At 41.2% G+C, this 18,368-nt stretch overlaps 1 protein-coding gene across 1 annotated transcript in view; it reads left to right on the top strand.

Moving 5' to 3' along the window:
• The window catches only part of LOC136124510 (peptidyl-prolyl cis-trans isomerase FKBP4-like), a 51,158-nt gene that overhangs the window by 32,330 nt on the left and 460 nt on the right, over positions 1 to 18,368 (top strand). The window contains 3 exon segments of the mRNA XM_065879243.1: positions 11,547 to 11,678; positions 13,438 to 13,576; positions 17,209 to 18,368. Of these exon segments, the coding sequence (XP_065735315.1) occupies positions 11,547 to 11,678; positions 13,438 to 13,576; positions 17,209 to 18,368 (1,431 nt within the window).

Below are 18,368 nucleotides of genomic sequence, written 5' to 3'. Positions count from 1 at the left end.
AAGAGATAATCAACAAGGACCTACTGTGTAGCACAGGGAACGAAATTCAATATCTTGTAATAACCTATAATGGAAAAGAATCTGAAAAAGAATATATATATGTATGTATGTATGTATGTGTGTATACATATATATTATATATATACCTGAATCACTTTGCTATACACCTGAAACTAACACAACACGGTAAATCAACCATACTTCAATTTTTTAAAAAAAGCCTACTGTTGAAGTTTCATGAATTTTGAAGGTCAGTTGTTATACACAGCCAGTATAAAAATTAAATCATATAAAATTACAAGTAAATAAATTATATTAAAAACTAAGGTCATGAATACTCAAAATTCATCACTTTCTAATTATCTTATGAAGGGTGGGAGAATATGCACCTCCAAATACGCCTCTTTGGTGTGTTGATTATTTTGAGCTGTAGGCTCTCAAAAAACAGCAAATGCAAGGAGAGGCTTTCTCTGAACCCCCCTTATTTGTCAAAAGACAGGGCCTCCAAAAGGGACTCAGTTGCCACAGACCATCCTCCCAGGGAGCTTCATCAACTAGGAAGGAGGGACTCTTCTCACAGGAGAGAACAGAGGTCAACACCACACCGAGTCAAACTTTGTCACAAACTCTCATACCTCCCACCCATTCTTCTAAGGGCCCATTCATCTTTCCTAACAATTATTTCCTCTCCCTTAAGAGGCCTACATCCCCTCTCCCCTTTCCCTACTGAGATGGCATTTACACCTAAGGCTAAGCCATTTCAGGGAGTGACTCATTATTCCCTGAGTATCTCCCATGTATTCCTGAGGTATCCATGTTAATAAACTTCTGTGTGTTTTCCTCTTGTTAATCTGTGTGGTAAAGCTCATAAGGTAGAGGGAAACGTGTTTTTCCTCCCATACAGTTCTGATCTTGAAGTTACTGGTGTCTGTTATCTATATGGTAGAAATACTATACAATGGGGCGCTACACTGCATCTCTTCCCAACAAATGCTATGAATCAGACTTTTAATTTTTCCAAGAAAGCCACTTGTTAACCATTTACCAGCTCACTACTGCCCATGGGAAAACGATCTTCTCTGAACAACAGGCAGGACCAGCATCCTCAGAACACACTTCCAGAAATGCTGACCTACAGAGTCCATTCCATTCTCTCTCCTAACAGTTCCTATATTTATGCTTTGCCACAGCACTAGCCAACCTACCTGTTTTCCTCAACTCCTACTGATTTCTAAAAGTCTCAGCTCAGACACTGTCCTTTTTGTGGAACATTCTCTGATCTCTCTCTGCAGAAGAAAACAGACCCTAGCTGTCTTCACTGAAGCTTGAATGTGCCACATTTTCCTAGCTATGATTCAGTAATTAATTCAACAAATATGTGTTCTCCCCCTATCATGTGTCAGGCATCGTGCTAGGTGGTGGGAATAAGATTGAACTGACAGCCATCGTCCATTCCCCAGTGAGGGAGATAAAATTGAACACTAAATCAATTACTTATCATTTTGACAAGTGCTAAGAAGAAAAGTATAATTGTCTAACGTCTATTTAATCTGCAAACCTGTGATTCCTTGCAATGTTAAAGGCTCATTTCTGTCATCTTTCTCTTTTTACTATCAAGCGCCTCACAGAACATAAGTGTTGGATAAATTTACTGTGATACAGAAAAAAATAAGGCTTACTTACAGGTTCTTTGTATTTACTGATAAATATTAAAGGATCGTGAAATAGGTAGGTAGGTACGTAGATAGATAGGTGGGTAACAGATTAAGAATGCATGAGGAAGATCATTCTTACTGCTCAGTGTAACTGAACTCACAGGAGGAAAGATTATGGGAAAAAATGGTAGGGCATTTAGAGAAGTAAGAGTAGTAGAGATGAAATGGAATTAAGACTAGATCGTGATTGTGGAAGGAAAAAGAGAAATCTAGAAAATATCTGCATGAAGAATGAGTTGGACATGATGATGAAGGAGAAGGTAAGAACAGTGATATGAGATGGAGCTGCCGCTAACAGACCAGAATATCGTGACCTTGGGGCAATGGTTTCAGCCTTCGCAGTAATGCAGTCATAGTCACTGCTGTTGTCACCTACAAAGAGAGTTTTGAGGGCATTTGCACTGCAATGTGCATGTAAGACATCTTGGGGCTGAAAGAAAAATTAACTTGGGAATCATTCAACCTGTCCCTGACCACCAACCAGCTAGACCACCATTCATTTCCTTGCATCCTCCAAATAACAAGTTGTTATATTTTCCCATGTGCATAATGATAAGAATTCCCTAGCTTTCCAAAAACAGACAAGTTCCAAGTGTCCTGTTGGCAAATTCCCACTGAGAATAATATAAGCATTCAGAAACTTTAAGGAAACTCCCTTATTTGCTGCCAGAATATTTTTTTTCCCCAAAAAAGTGATAAAGAGCTCCTGAAATGATTTTACGATTTCAACATGATGCACTTAATTGAGTTTGCAGCCAAAAACACGAGCTTTATATATTGGGATCCCAAGCAAATGTGTCTTCTCAGGAACACTTTTTAAAAAAAGCATTAACATATTGTGGTAAGTGAGAGCACCCACATGTCTGCAAAACAAATGATTCAACCATTCCTCAGGAGTTCTCACAAAGGACATGTAGGCTTATCACATGAAATAAAAACAAATGAAGAGACTTAAATGTATTAGAATTCCAGACACATTCAGATATAGTGATATCATGGGCTCCCCTCTCATATTTATTCACAGATTGGCTTTGAGGCTATTTGTTTTGAAATCCTATAACTGTTAGTGCTTGGAAATTACACTGGGAAAAGGCTTTTCTTAATACATGTGACATTTAATCCTAGAATACTAGGATTATATACATAGGCATTCAACTCAGTTAGGGCCTTTGAAATTATATATTCTAATTTTGTTAATTCGTTTGTTGTCAGTCATTTTTGATCACAGACTTCTTTGGAAATCTGATATTATCTCTCAAGTCTCTGCTTAGAAAACTGCATGTATTCCACATGTCTGTCATACAGAAGTTTAGATTTGTCAACTCCCTGAAAGCTCTTCATAAATGATGCAACTGCTAGGGTGGGAAGGGAGGGATCCATGGACCTCAGGTGAGCCATCTCTGATTTGGCCCAAGCATCTTACCTGTAAAGGAAGAAATGAAACCCAGAGAGGCTGAAATAGAAGTCACCCAGCAAAAGGGCAGCAGAGACACCGTGGAAATGGAACTTCCTCACTAACTCATGACCCCACACATTCCTACTACCTATTGGGAATTTATTTATTTATTTATTTAGTGGGTGGAGTAGCAAAGAATAGCTTTGTTTCTTCACCAGGAAAAGGGGGACACAGCAGGCTCAGGACCCTCAACACTGTGTGTCTCAACCTGGAGGAATTTGGTGAGAAGTTTTATAGCAATGGTTCAAGGATGGGGTGTTGATAAGGATCAGGGTGTGTGCAGGGCCTGCACTCCTTTATTCTCACCTCAGGCGGTCTGATGAGTTTCTGTGCTTCCTTTAATCTGGTTGAAGAATGCTAACATCTTCCATTTGTTGGGGGGTTTTAGTTCTGTAAAGAGCTCAAGGATATTGTTACATATAGACCTCGAGGCAGAACCAGGACCTGCCCCAAGGCTGTGCTATTGTCTCTTGACTGCTCCTCCCTTGTCTCTGCATCCCTTCCCTTCCCTGATTAGCAACTGTCCGAATCTGCCCTGTGGGCCCTACTGGGAATTTAAATAACCACAAACAATCATGATTTTGGACATCTGTCCATACCTCTCCCCTCCAAGGCTGGAGGGTCATGGTCAAGAGAAAGTAAGGTCAGAAGTTGGAGAGACTTGGCTTTGTTCCTGGATTGACTGATTATTGCAGGACTGGATATAAAGATTTTGTCTGCATCAGTTTATCTGCGAAGTAAAAACAATTATTTCTGGCCAATTCCAACCACTTTGGACTATTGCAAGAATCAGTAAGATAATATCTATAGCATATTTCTGTACACCTGACACTAACGGAACATTGTAAATCAACTATATTTCAATAAAAATAAATAAATTAGAGGCAGAGTCAAGATGGCAGTGTGGGAAGGCATAGACTTAGCGTCTCCCCATAACTAGGGCACCTGCTGGCCACTAGTGGGGAACTCTAACACCCAAGGAGACGGGAGGAACCCCAAAGTGAACCAGTAGGACGTACGGGGACTGAGCGGGGAGAAGAAGTGGAGGCCAGACAGGATCACTGCCCCTGAGGCCAGGGAGATCCGGAGAGGTAGGTGGGAGGGGCCCTGCACGAGGAGCCAGAGAGGAGCAGAGGGCGACTGCCCCACCCACTTGGGCACGGGGAAGAGCAAGGATCTAAGGATGTTTTCTATTAAAAAAAAAAAAAAAAAATCAGCCTGCTGAGCTCCCAGGCTGATCCCCTGCCCGCCAAGGCCCTCCCACACCCCCACCCCCACCCCCACCCCCGGCCACACTGGTCCCAGGGACATAGGATGGAGGCCAGGAAGATCAGGAGAGGCAGGCGGGAGGGGCCCTCCAGACCCCAGATGAGAGGAGCAGGAAAGGAGAGGAGGGTGTTTGTCCCACCACTAGAGCCCAGGAAGCCTGCTGGGCTCCCAGGTGAGGTCCCCTGCTCTCTGAGACCAGGAGTGGGGGGCACGCCTGGCCCTCTTCTGTCCCTTGAGCTTAAGCCTCACTCCCCACAGCCCGCAGGGGCTTTTCCAGCCCTGTGGGTCCTGAGCATTGGCCCCACCCACCACCCAAAACTCGCTCTTACTTAGGCCCTCCCCTCCACAGTCAAGGCATTGCCCCCCCCTTATTTTTTCTTTCTTTTCCCACCTCCTCTTTTTTACTGTTGTGGTACTGATATATTCTCTGGTTGTTCATCCATCTATATTTTTAGTTTTATCCTTTTAACATATCTGTTAGTTTCCTAGTCTAATTTTATTTTTTATAATAAAAAAAAAATTGGTTTTTGGCCACATCACATGGCTTGCAGGATTAAGGAGCTCGGGGTCAGGCCGAAGCTCCTGCAGTGGGAGCTCCTAGTTCGAATCACTGGACTAACAGAGAACCTCAGGCCCCAGTGAATAGTCATCGGAGTGAGGTCTCACGGAGTTCCTCATCTCAGCACCAAGACCCAGCTCTACCCAATAGCCTACAAACTCCAGTGTTGGAAGTCTCAGGCCAAATAACCAGTAAGAGAGGAACACAATCCCACTCGTTAAAAAAAAAAAAAAAAAAATGAGATGGCAAAAAAGTATGTCACAGATGAAGGAGCAAGTAAAAACCTACAACACCAAATAAATGAAGAAGAAATAGGCAATCTACCTGAAAAAGAACTCAGAGTAATGATAGTAAAGATGATCCAGAATCTTGGAAATAGAATGGAGGCACTGATTGAGAAAATATAAGAAATGTTCAACAAAGAACTAGAAGAACTAGAGAACTAACAGAGATGAACAACACAATAACTCAACTGAAAAATACACTAGAAGGAATCAATAACAGAATAACTGAAGCAGAAGAACGAATAAGTGAGCTGGAAGACAAAATGGTGGAAATAACTGCCAAGGAGCAGAATAAAGAAAAAAGAATGAAAAGAATTGAAGACAGTCTCAGAGACCTCTGGGACAACACTAAATGCACCAACATTCTAATTATAGGGGTCCCACAAGAAGAAGAGAAAAAGAATGGGTCTGTGAAAACATTTGAAGAGATTATAGTTGAAAATTTCCCTAACATGGGAAAGGAAATAGTCACCCAAGTCCAGGAAGCACAGAGAGTCCCGTGCAGGATAAACCCTAGGAAAAACACACCAAGACACATATTAATCAAACTAACAAAAATTAAATTCAAAGAAAAAATATTAAAAGCAGCAAGGGAAAAACAAAAAATAATATACAGAGGAATCCTCATAAGGTTATGAGCTGATTTTTCAGCAGAAACTCTGTGGGCCAGAAGGGAGTGGCAGGATATACTTAAAGTGATGAAAGAGAAAAATCTACAACCAAGATTAGTCTACCCAGCAAGGATCTCATTCAGATTCAATGAAGAAGTCAAAAGCTTTTCAGACAAGCAAAAGCTAAGAGAATTCAGCACCACCAAAACAGCTTTAAAACAAATGCTAAAGAAACTTCTCTAAGCGGGAAACACAAGAGAAGAAAAAGACCCACAAAAACCAACCCAAAACAACTAAGAAAATGGTAATAGGAACATACATACCAATAATAACTTTGAATGTAAATGGATTAAATGCCCCAAACAAAAGACATAGACTGTCTGAATGGATACAAAAACAAGACCCATATATATGCTGTCTACAAGAGACTCACTTCAGATCTAGGGACTCATACAGACTGAAAGTGAAGGGATGGAAAAAGATATTCCATGCAAATGGAAATCAAAACAAAGCTGAAGTAGCAATACTCGTATCAGATAAAATAGACTTTAAAATAAAGACTGTTATAAGAGATAAGGAGGGACACTACATAATGATCAAAGGATCAATCCAAGAAGAAGATATAACAATTATAAATTTTTATGGACCCAACATAGGAGCACCTCAATACATAAGGCAAATGCTAACAACCATGAAAGGAGAAATCAACAGTAACACAATCACAATAGGGGACTTTAACACCCCACTTACATCAATGGACAGATCATCCAAACAGAAAATAAATAAGGAAACACAAGCTTTAAATGACACAATAGACGAGACCAGATAGATCTAACTGATATTTATAGAACATTCCACCCAGAAGTGGCAGAATACACTTTCTTCTCAAGTGCACATGGAACATTCTCCAGGATAGATTGCATCTTAGGTCAGAATTCAAGCCTTGGAAAATTTAAGAAAATTGAAATCATATCCAGCATCTTTTCTGACCACAATGCTATAAGATTGGAAATAAATTACAGGAAAAAAACTGTAAAAAACACATATACAGGAAGGCTAAACAGTGTGCTATAAATAACCAAGAGATCACTGAAAAAATCAAAGAAGAAATAAAAAAAACACATAGAAACAAATGACAATGAAAACATGATGACCCCAAACCTATGGGATGCAGCAAAAGCAGTTTTAAGAGGGAAGTTACAGCAATTCAATCCCACCTCAAGAAACAAGAGGTATCTCAAATAAACAATCTAACCCTACACTTGAAACAACTAGAGAAAGAAGAACAAAGAAAACCCAAAGTCAGTAGAAGGAAAGAAATCATAAAGATCAGAGCAGAAATAAATGAAGTAGAAACGAAGAAAACAACAGCAAAGATCAATAAAACTAAAAGCTGGTTCTTTGAGAAGATAAACAAAGTTGATAAACCCTTAGCCAGATTCATCAAGAAAAAAAAGGAGAGAACGCAAATCAATAAAATTAGAAATGAAAAAGCAGAAATCACAACTGACACTGCAGAAATACAAAATTTGTCCATTTCTTCGTGGTTTTTCATTTTATTGGCATATAGTTATTTGTAGTAAACAACCACGAAGAAATGGACAAATTCTTGGAAAGGTACAATTTTCCAAGACTGAACCAGGAAGAATTAGAAAATATAAACAGACATATCACAAGTAATGAAATTGAAACCATAATTTAAAATCTTCCAACAAAACAAAAGTCCAGGGCCAGATGGCTTCACAGGCAAATTCTATGAAATATTTAGAGAAGAGCTAACACCAATCCTTCTCAAACTCTTCCAAAAAATTGCACAGGGAGAAACACTCCCAAATTCATTCTATGAGGCCACCATCACCCTGATACCAAAACCAGAAAAAGATATCACAAAAAAAGATAATTATAGACCAGTATCACTGATGACCACAGATGCAAAAATCCTGAACAAAATACTAGCAAACAGAATCCAACAGCACATTGAAAGGATCATACACTGTGATCAAGTGGGAATTACCCCAGGGATGCAAGGATTCTTCAATGTATGCAAATCAATCAATGTGATATACCACATTAACAAATTAAGTAATAAAAATCATATGATCATCTCAATAGATGCAGAAAAAGCTTTTGACAAAATTCAATACCAATTTATGATAAAAACTCTCCAGAAAATGGGCATAGAGGGAACCTACCTCAAAATAATAAAGGCCATATATGACAAACCCCCAGCAAGCATCATACTCAATGGTGAAAAACTGAAAGCATTTCCACTAAGATCAGGAACAAGACAAGGATGTCCACTCTCACCACTCTTATTCAACATAGTTTTAGAAGTCCTAGCCACAGCAATCAGAGAAGAAAAAGAAATAAAAGGAATGCAAATTGTTAAAGAAGAAGTAAAACTGTAACTGTTTGCTGATGACATGATACTAAAGATGCCACCAGAAAACTACTAGAACTAATCAATGAATTTGGTAAGGTTGCAGGATACAAAATTAATGCACAGAAATCTCTGGCATTCCTATACACTAATGATGAAAAATCGGAAAGAGAAATTAAGGAAACACACCCACTTACCATCGCAACAAAAAGAATAAAATACCTAGGAATAAACCTGCCTAAGGAGGTGAAAGACTCGTACACAGAAAACTATAAAACACTGATGAAAGAAATCAAAGATGACAAAAACGGTTGGAGAAATGTACCATGTTCTTGGATTGGAAGAATCAATATTTTGAAAATGACTATACCACCCAAAACAATCTATAGATTCAATGCAATCCCTATCAAATTACCAATGGCATTCTTCACAGAATTAGAACAAAAAATTTTACAATTCGTATGGAAACACGAAAGACCCTGAATAGCCAAAGCAATATTGAGAAAAAAAAACAGAGTTGGAGGAATCAGGCTTCCCGACTCCAAACTATACCACAAAGCTACAGTAATCATGACAGTATGGTACTGGCACAAAAACAGAAATATAGATCAATGGTACAGGATAGAATGCCCAGCGATAAACCCATGCACATATGGGCACCTAATTTATGAGAGAGGAGGCAAGACTACACAATGGAGAAAAGACAGCCTCTTCGATAAGTGCTGCTGGGAAAACTGAACAGCTACACGTAAAAGAATGAAATTAGAACACTCCCTAACACCATGCACAAAAATAAACTCTAAATGGATTAAAGACCTAAATGTAAGGCCAGACACTATCAAACTCTTAGAGGAAAACATAGGCAGAACACTCCATGACATAAATCACAGCAAGATCCTTTTTGACCCACCTCCTAGAGAAATGGAAATAAAAACAAAAATAAACAAATGGGACCTAATGAAACTTCAAAGCTTTTGCACAGCAAAGGAAACCATAAACAAGACAGAAGGACAGCCCTCAGAATGGGAGAAAATATTTGCTAATGAAACAACAGACAAAGGATTAATCTCCAAAATATACAATCAACTCATGGAGCTCAATATTAAAAAAACAAACAATCCAGTTAAAAAATGGGTGGAAGACCTAAACAGACGTTTCACATAGGAAGACATACAGATGGCCAAGAGGCACATGACAAGATGTTCAACATCACTAATTATTAGAGAAACGCAAATCAAAACTACGGTGAGGTATCACCTCACACCAGTCAGAATGGCCATCAGCAAAAAAATCTACAAATAATAAATACCGGAGAGGGTGTGGTGAAAAGGGAACCCTCTTGTACTGTTGGTGAGAATGTAAATTGATACAACCACTATGGAAAACAGTATGGAGGTTCCTTAAAAAACTAAAAATAAAACTACCACATGACTCAGCAATCCCACTACTGGGCGTATACCCTGAGAAAACCATAATTCAAAAAGAGACATGTACCACAATGTTCATTGCAGCACTATTTACAATAGCCAGGACATGGAAGCAACCTAAGTGTCCACTGACAGATGAATGGATAAAGAAGATGTGGCACATATATACAATGGAATATTACTCAGTCATAAAAAGATACGAAATTGAGTTATTTGTAGCGAGGTGGATGGACCTAGAGTCTGTCATACAGAGTGAAGTAAGTCAAAAAGAGAAAAACAAATACCATATGCTAACGCATATATATGGAATCTTAAAAAAAAAAAAAAGGTACTGATGAACCTAGTGGCAGGGCAGGAATATAGAGGCAGACATAGAGAATGAACTTGAGGACATGGGGTTGGAGGTCAAAGGTGGGGCGAAGTGAGAGTAGCATCAACATATATACAGTACGGAATGTAAAACATAGTTGGCTGGTGGGAAGCAGCAGCATAGCATAGGGAGATCGGCTCAGTGCTTTGCAATGACCTAGAGGGGTGCGATAGGGAGGGTGGGAGGGAGACACAAGAGGGAGGGGATATGGGGACATGCGTATACATATGGCTGATTCACTTTGTTGTGCAACAGAAACTAACACAGTAATGTGAAGCAATTATACTCCAATAAAGATCTATTAAAAAATTTTTTAAATAATAAATAAAATCACAGAATTAAAAAATATCTATGGCATATAATCGAAAGCATATAACTTCAGGGGGAAGTGTTCTCAGAAAACAACAATAATAACTTGTGTTTTGCAGAGCCTTACAACCTAGTGTTTCAACTGTGAAGTAACAAGTTTGGTACAAGTAAGTTCGCCCTGATTCTCATGTTCACTGGAAATGTGAATAAGACACTACACTTACTTAAAGTCTCAAGCTGTGCCCCGATGTTCTCCTGAGAGAGCCATCCATCTCTGCTGCTGGACCCTCCCCTCCTCCTTTGGCTCCGGACTCTCATGGGCATGCACCTGAAGCTGAGATGCCTTATCCCTGCTGCTGCCGCTTCTGCTTCCTACTCATACCATCTCCCCACAAAAGTGGCCATCAACGTCCCATGCTGGGGTGTGACTGGCACCATTTTTACTGAGACCCCAAAAGATGACCCAGTGTCACATTACCCCACTCTAGATTCTCCCCACTGAAGGGCAGACCACACCCTGTTTTATTCATCCCAAAGCAAGGCTACTTAGCATTCCTAATGTCCCAGAGATTTTTCTATTTCTAGTAGCTGGTGCATACTTGGTGCCAAATAAATGCTGACGGAAATGCATTATGAAGAGCACTGACGTTGCAATATGATTATTGTTTCAATGTGGGAGTATAATCCCTGGACTCTGTTGCCAGTAAACACATTGAGTCTGGATCATACTGGTGAAATAAATACAAAAATATCAGACTCCAAAATAGATTTATCTAAAATGATAATTAAATGTGTCAGCTTATAAAAATATTTTTCATCTCTTAAATTGCAATTTCTGAGAAAGTTCTTTGAGAAACTCTGTTGAATACATGTAATTATTTAAATTGTGAACTTGGCTTCATGCTAGTAGTACAGTAATAGATATGTTTGCTCTGCATTGGGGATCTTTTGGACCAAAAGATATTAAACTGGAAAAACAGGATATTTCACAATGAAAATCAGTGTATGAGCTTAAGAAAGACATGGGGAAAGTCAGTTGCAAACGGATTTAGAGACGATATTCACAGTTAGGGTTTCCTTTCCTTACAAGTTTCCTAATCGAGGTAATCACACTTAATCCAGAGAAAGAACTGGAAGTTTTTACTATTCCAATTTATCTCTCCAAGGTCTTAATAAACCTTTTATTCATTTATGGAACAAATATAAACAGAAGTATGTGTTCGACACTGCTGTTCACAGAGAATACAGTGCTGGACAAGCAAAAATGCAAACCACACTTCCGGGCAACGTGCAGTCACGTGAGAAATACAAATAGACAATTACCTGGTGACAAATGCTAAGACTGGGGCCTTATTCTTCCAGAAGGAAGTGCCAACTAAGAATGAAGAATAATAGACTTTAGGCGAAGGAAGAAGGTGCTTAAAGTAGATAGTGTAGTGTGTGTACAAAGACCCAGAATTGAGAGTGAAGATTTGAAGAAGTAAAATCTCTTCTCTTTCAGGAGAAGCCCCCATGGCTACAATAGTGAAAAGAGGTAGTACCCAACCTCCCACTACAGAATCCAAAGGGGAGAAGACACTTCACACACTGATGATTGGGACCCAGGCACAAGGGTCCCAATCAGTGGACTGTCTTACCTACTAGTTTTAATTTGGACCAAATGAGACAATGAGTAAGGGATGATTAGGATTCATGGTGCAAAAATTAGACCCAATGGCACCAGCCACAACCAAGCAGTGGCCGTGGTCCCAGAAGCTCTGGTCTGTAATTCCAAAACAGACTCACCTGCAGCTTTGATTCCATCTGTCAGGCTCTCTTCAATTCTCTGAACCCCTTGCATTATTCCAGAAAGTCCCAGTTTTGCCATAACACAGAGATTTGATCTCTCTTATGAGCAAAAAATCCCAATACAGATATGAATAATAGGAAGAGGGGTTCAAGAAATGAAAACGTGGGGAATCTAGGATTTACTATCCAACTGAGGGGAGAATATTGAGAGGCAGTCTCCTTAATATTCCTGAATGGGAATCTGGCAGCCCATGGGAAACAGTGGTGAAACAGCTAAATAAATGCATCTATACCTTTCTTGATAGCTTCAATTCATTCCTGAAAACTTTGCCGCTAAATATAAAGCCCTTAAATTTTTTTAATTGTTATGAATTTCAATGGAACAAATTATGATTTATTTCATCCCAAACTAAGACACCCAAACAATTTTCACTTGATAGAAAGATGTATCAATTGCACAATGAAAACAAGTTTACATAATGATAAAAACTGAAAGTAGTTTATTTTTAAATTAGTGCAATGAAGATTTAGTATCCTCACCACAAAAGGAAGAGCAGACTAGGATGCGGATGGCAAGGAGTGGAGGAAGGGTTTGAGGCAGCCATTCTTTGGAAGGGACACTCTTCTTTTGTGCCATTTTATTCACTAGTTGTCAATGTCAAACTGCACTGCAAAATTATCTTATACCATAGAAACCACTTTCAGAACACCAACATTTTGTGCATGAGAGCTCTTTAAAGAACAGAAACAGCACCTGCAGAGAACAGACTCATGAGCCACCCCCTTTCCCTTGGCGTATGTTCACAAAGAACGATTCTGAATTCATCTAAATGTTGTTCTATATAATATTCTATACAATATTCTCAGACACTCAACTGTTGTGTCAGTCTATGGATGAGTGTATCTTTGAAAATATACTGTGTAAACATTCCTTGTAGTATATATCTTTAGCACATTTGGGGGAAAAAATAGTCATTGCACTAAAAAAGAAAGGAGTCATTCACAAAGAGGTAAACTTTTTAAGAGATGGTATTAAAAAAAAATTATAAACAAACAGTTGTTAGGAGGAAAATCTGTAAGCCTGTGGTGTTCTAGGATGAAGTACCTCCTGGGGTAAGGCTTTGGGGGATCAAATTGCTCAGCCCATAGAATCCATGAAGTGCATGCAGACTACAAAGACCGAGGGTGAGAAAGGTTAATCTATTGTCACTAGACAGTTTATTGAAGAGAAGAGGATTCTGAAACAGGACTTGGATCCTGTTGTTCCAGAGGAGAAGCTGAGACTTGAAGATGAGAGAACCGGGCATGGAGTTTTGGGGGCCCCCAGCAAGAGGCAGACCCACAAAGCTTCATGGATATACACAGAGATGCATGACAGGGTATTCACCAATGTCAGTGTTAGCTCAGGGTAAAGAGCTTTTGTATTATTTTTCCTTTCTACTTACATGTATCTGTAGTGATAAGTTATTTTTACAATAAACTATATCACTCCTATAATGAAAAAAAATCATAACCCTCTTCAGTTCTGAAATAGAATGTAAACAGAAAAATATCCATTCACCCAAGAGTTTAAAAGCCTAAATTCTTGGCTCACCTCAAAGACATTCAGAAACCCAGGGACTTTCTAAAACCATTCAAAATGATTCTTTAGCTCAGGCAGTTGCAGGGCTGTAGTGGCCAAAGATTTATCCTGTGGGCTGTCAGATCGTAATATCAGTTGAATTCCCTCAGCCAAGTCTCATAAAGATTGTCATGGCTGGGCTTCCCTGGTGGCGCAGTGGTTAAGAATCTGCCTGCCAATGCAGGGGACATGGGTTCGAGTCCTGGTCCAGGAAGATCCCACATGCAGCAGAGCAACTAAGCCCGTCTGCACAACTACTGAGCCTGTGCTCTAGAGCCCGCAAGCCACAACTACTGAAACCCGTGTGCCCTAGAGACCGTGATCCTCAGCAAGAGAAACCACCACAATGAGAAGCCCGCGCACCACAATGCAGAGTAGCCCCCGTTCACTGGAACTAGAGAAAGCCCGTGCGCAGCAATGAAGACCCAACACAGCCATAAATAAATAAATAAACAAACTAAAAAAAAAAAAAGAAAGATCGTCATGGCTGACACTTAGAAAATCCTATGTTCAGGGCACTGTGCTAAGTGCTATATTTGTATCATCATATTTAACATTCAGTAGAATCCTTTTAAGTATTATTGTCTTCTCTGTTTCACAGATTAGGAAACAAAGGCACAGAGAATTTAAGTAAATTGCCATAGGTCAAATAGCTGGTAATGGTGGAGCTACGGTTAAAGCAATCAGACTGATTCCATAGTCCATATTCCTAACCATACATAATACAACACATGGATCAGGATTAACTGAGCACTAGAGAATTGAAATGGGATTATACAGAATTCGGAGTCCTGTGTGCTCCCTGAAACTCCAACCACCCAATGAGCCTCCTTTTGTCCATGGAATCGAAATTTAGACCTTTGTGTTATAAAGATGTTCTTCTCACGGGACTTCTCTGGTGGTCCAGTGGTTAGGACTTCCTGCTCCCAATACAGGCGCCCAGGTTTGATCCCTGGGCAGGGAACTAGATCCCGCATGCCGCAACTAAAGATCCCACACGAGGCAAAGAAGACCCCACGTGCCGCAACTAAGACCAAGCACAGCCAAATAAATAAATAAAATTTTAAAAAGATGTTCTTCTCTTGCTTGAAAATGTTGCTGCGCCCTGATCTGAAGCAGTCCTCATGGTGAAAAAGCCAGTCCTCATGGTGAATCCCTCCTTGCCCCACTGGATTCTATAACTAGAGTCAGCTGAAACAAACTCCTCTTGACTTTCAGGATACCATGATGCCATTTTGGTTCTCTCTTATTTCCTCAACCTTTACATATTAGAGTGTCTCACAGCCCTCTTTAGCCCTCTTCCCTTTCCTATCCACATTCTCTAAGTGGTCCTAACCAGTTCCCTGCCTAAAAATACCATCTACATGCTGAACCGCAAACCCACACACCCAAACCCGCACCTAACTTCCTGACACTTCCTTTACGAGGTCCAGCAGGCATCTCAAACCACACTTGTGCGGATCTGAGTTCCTGATAATCCCTCCCCAAATAGCTCCTCATACAGTCTCCCCATTTCAGTAAAGGAATTCATCATTTTTTCGCTTACTCGGCCAAAATTCCTGAGGTCCTCTTGGACACCTCTCTTTCTGTTACACCCCCCATGTGAAGCCTGTTAGCTCCTTTTTCAATATATGTCTAGAATCTGAGACTCCGAACTACCACGACACTGGCCCAGGCCACCATAATCTCTTTACTGAATTACTGCAATAACCTGCTGATGGTCTCCCTAGTCCTGCACTTGGTCAACTTTACCGCCCCCTCCCCAGCTCCAAAACACACTCTAGTCTCATAAGAGCAGCCAGGACAATCCTGATAGATGTACATCATATCATGTCACTCCTTTGCTCAAAACCTTCCCTATAAAGGTTTGAGACTTTCCGTCTCAAGCAGAACATAAGCCAAAGTCCTTACTAGGACTTATAAGGCCCTACATGATCTGGTCCCCGTTACCTTTCAGACTTCGCGTCCTAATTCTTTCCTCTAATTCATTCTGTTCATGGCACATTGGCCAATTTAACATTCCCCTAATTTACAGGCACACTCCCACCCCAGGGCCTTTGCACTTGATATTCCCTCTACCATATATACCTCAAATACACATGTGGCTAACTATCTCATGTCTTTCTTTTTTCACTCAAAACTCACATTCTCTCAATGTGAGCTTTCCTGGGGGCCACCCTGCTTAAAATGTCACATTTATCCCTCACATTTCCTTCCATGCATTATTTCTCTCCTTAGCTCTTAGAGCCATCAAATATAACATGATACACATTTTATTTGTTTGTCTTGTCTACTGTATGTCTCCTCCACTATAACAAAAGTTTCATGAGGACAGGATTTGTACTCACTCTGTTTCTTATCATATTTCCACTTCTGAGAATGTACCTGGCATGGGGTTGACACATCATAGATAGGTGTTGACTTCATAAAGAGATGCTCTACAATGTCGATTATAGAACAAAACCTCACAGTGTGATAAATATATTTATTGAGGACATCTCAACCTTTGAAAGTCAGGCAAAATTGTGTCAAGCCGTGTATCCCGTGTTCTGTGAGAATCTAGTGCCCTCAACAAGATTTCCGAGAACTCCCCAGTGTTAATACCTTCATGGTTACTCTGGATTTGCCTCCCTGCCTCCCTGGACTGTTGATGTCATTGGCATTTGATCCCCTATAACTATTCTCTGTCCCCTGCTCTGTGACAAACCGAGACACAGAAAGCAACAGCTTTCGCTTCAACACCCCTACAAACGCGGACCCATTGTAATATGTTTAACTTATAATTTGCAATGACAAAAGTGTATTTACATGGCTTCAAAAAAGTTATCATTTAACATTAAACATCCTCAATCTTTATAATCCTTTGACCTGCCTTCAACACTGTCTCACTGTCCATTTTCCTTCATGGCCGTCTGTCATGTTACTGGGCCATTTCTCTGTTCCTTTCTCCTCAATTCTCTCACTCTTTTCACCATTCTTTTCCTAACATCTGTTCTTTATTTTTTGAGAGAATATTGCCTCTCCCTCTTTGTATTTTCTTATGATCCATGCCATTGTTTTCACATGATACTAAAAAATAGCTTCTCAAGTTTTATCATTTTATGCAAAAGACAATTCCTCACAGGAAATTCAGTGACAGCTTTTAAAAGTCTTTGCATCCAAGAGTCCTGGGCAGTTGGGGCAATGGCAACTGCCTATGCAAAATCTCGTCAAACAACCTCCAAACGACAAGAAGAATAAATAACACCACACAAAACACACCTTTGGCATAACTAGAAAACAGACAATCTTATACACTACAGGTTACCTGTAAGTAGGAAAAGAAGCGCCAAATTCCAGCAGAGTCAATTTCACAGAGAGCAAAGGGGTTCTGAAAAAAATGCACAAGAAAGATAAGACTGAGATAAAACCACTCCCAGGGAGACGGGCTGGGGACGCGGTGGCGGGGTCGAGGGCTGGCCCGGGATTCCCAGGGTCCCAGGACCGGGGCAGGGCCAGGCGGAAGGCGGGAGGAACGAACGAGAAACCACCTTTCGCAGAAATGAACTCCAAATCCCAAACCGGCTGCCGCCTCTAGAAAGTTCTCCCCACCCCGCGTCCCTTGCCGCAGGCCGGCTCCTCCTAGCCTCTTCCCCCCGCCCCCTCCGCGGCGGTGGGACCAATCACTCCCCGGGCCGCCTAAGACCCGCCTCCTGCGTCCGCTGCCCGGGAAACGGCGCAAAGACCGCCTCGGGCACGAAGGCTTCCGAGAGTGGGGCTCAGTCGGCGCCGCTGTCCCTTGAGGGGGTGGACATCAGCCCCAAGCAGGATGAGGGCGTGCTTCAGGTCTTCAAGCGAGAGGGCACAGGCACAGGGATGCCCATGATCGGGGACCGAGTCTCTGTCCACTACACGGGCTGGCTGTTCGATGGCAGCAAGTTCGACTCCAGCCTGGACCGCAAGGACAGATTATCCTTCGACCTGGGGAAAGGGGAAGTCATCAAGGCTTGGGATATTGCTGTAGCGACCATGAAGGAGGCGGAAGTGTGTCACATCCCCTGAAAGCCAGAATACGCCTACGGTTCAGCGGGCAGCCCTCCCGAGATCCCCCCCAAGGCCACGCTTGTGTTCCAGGTGGAGTGGCGCCATCGGGGAGGTTGCACTGGAAGGTACTCCAAAGACCAGATCTTTTACCGCCGGGAGGTCGGCGAGGCCGAGTGTGTGGATCTGCCTTGTGGGGTGGAGAAAGTCATTCAGCGCAAGGAAAAAGGAGAACATCCCATTGTGTATCTCAAGCCCAGCTATGCTTTTGGCAGTGTTGGGAAGGAAAAGTTCCAGATCCCCCCAAATGCTGAGCTGAAGTATGAAGTATAACTCAAGAGTTTGGGGAAGGCCAAGGAGTCCCAGGAGATGAGTTCAGAGAAGCTGGAGCAGAGCACCACAGTGAAGGAGCAGGACACCGTGGACTTCCAGGAAGGCAAGTACAAACAAGCTCTGCTGCGGTACGAGATCGTGTCCTGGCTGGAATTTGAGTCGGCTTTCTCTAATGAGGACGCACAGAAGACACAGGCCCTTCGGCTGGCCTCACACCTCAACCTGG

The sequence above is a fragment of the Phocoena phocoena genome, chromosome 6, assembly GCF_963924675.1.
Source record: "Phocoena phocoena chromosome 6, mPhoPho1.1, whole genome shotgun sequence".
NCBI classification, from domain to species: domain Eukaryota; kingdom Metazoa; phylum Chordata; class Mammalia; order Artiodactyla; family Phocoenidae; genus Phocoena; species Phocoena phocoena.
The sequence above is the reverse complement of the archived record's forward strand: the minus strand, read 5'-3'. Positions and strand labels throughout refer to the sequence as shown.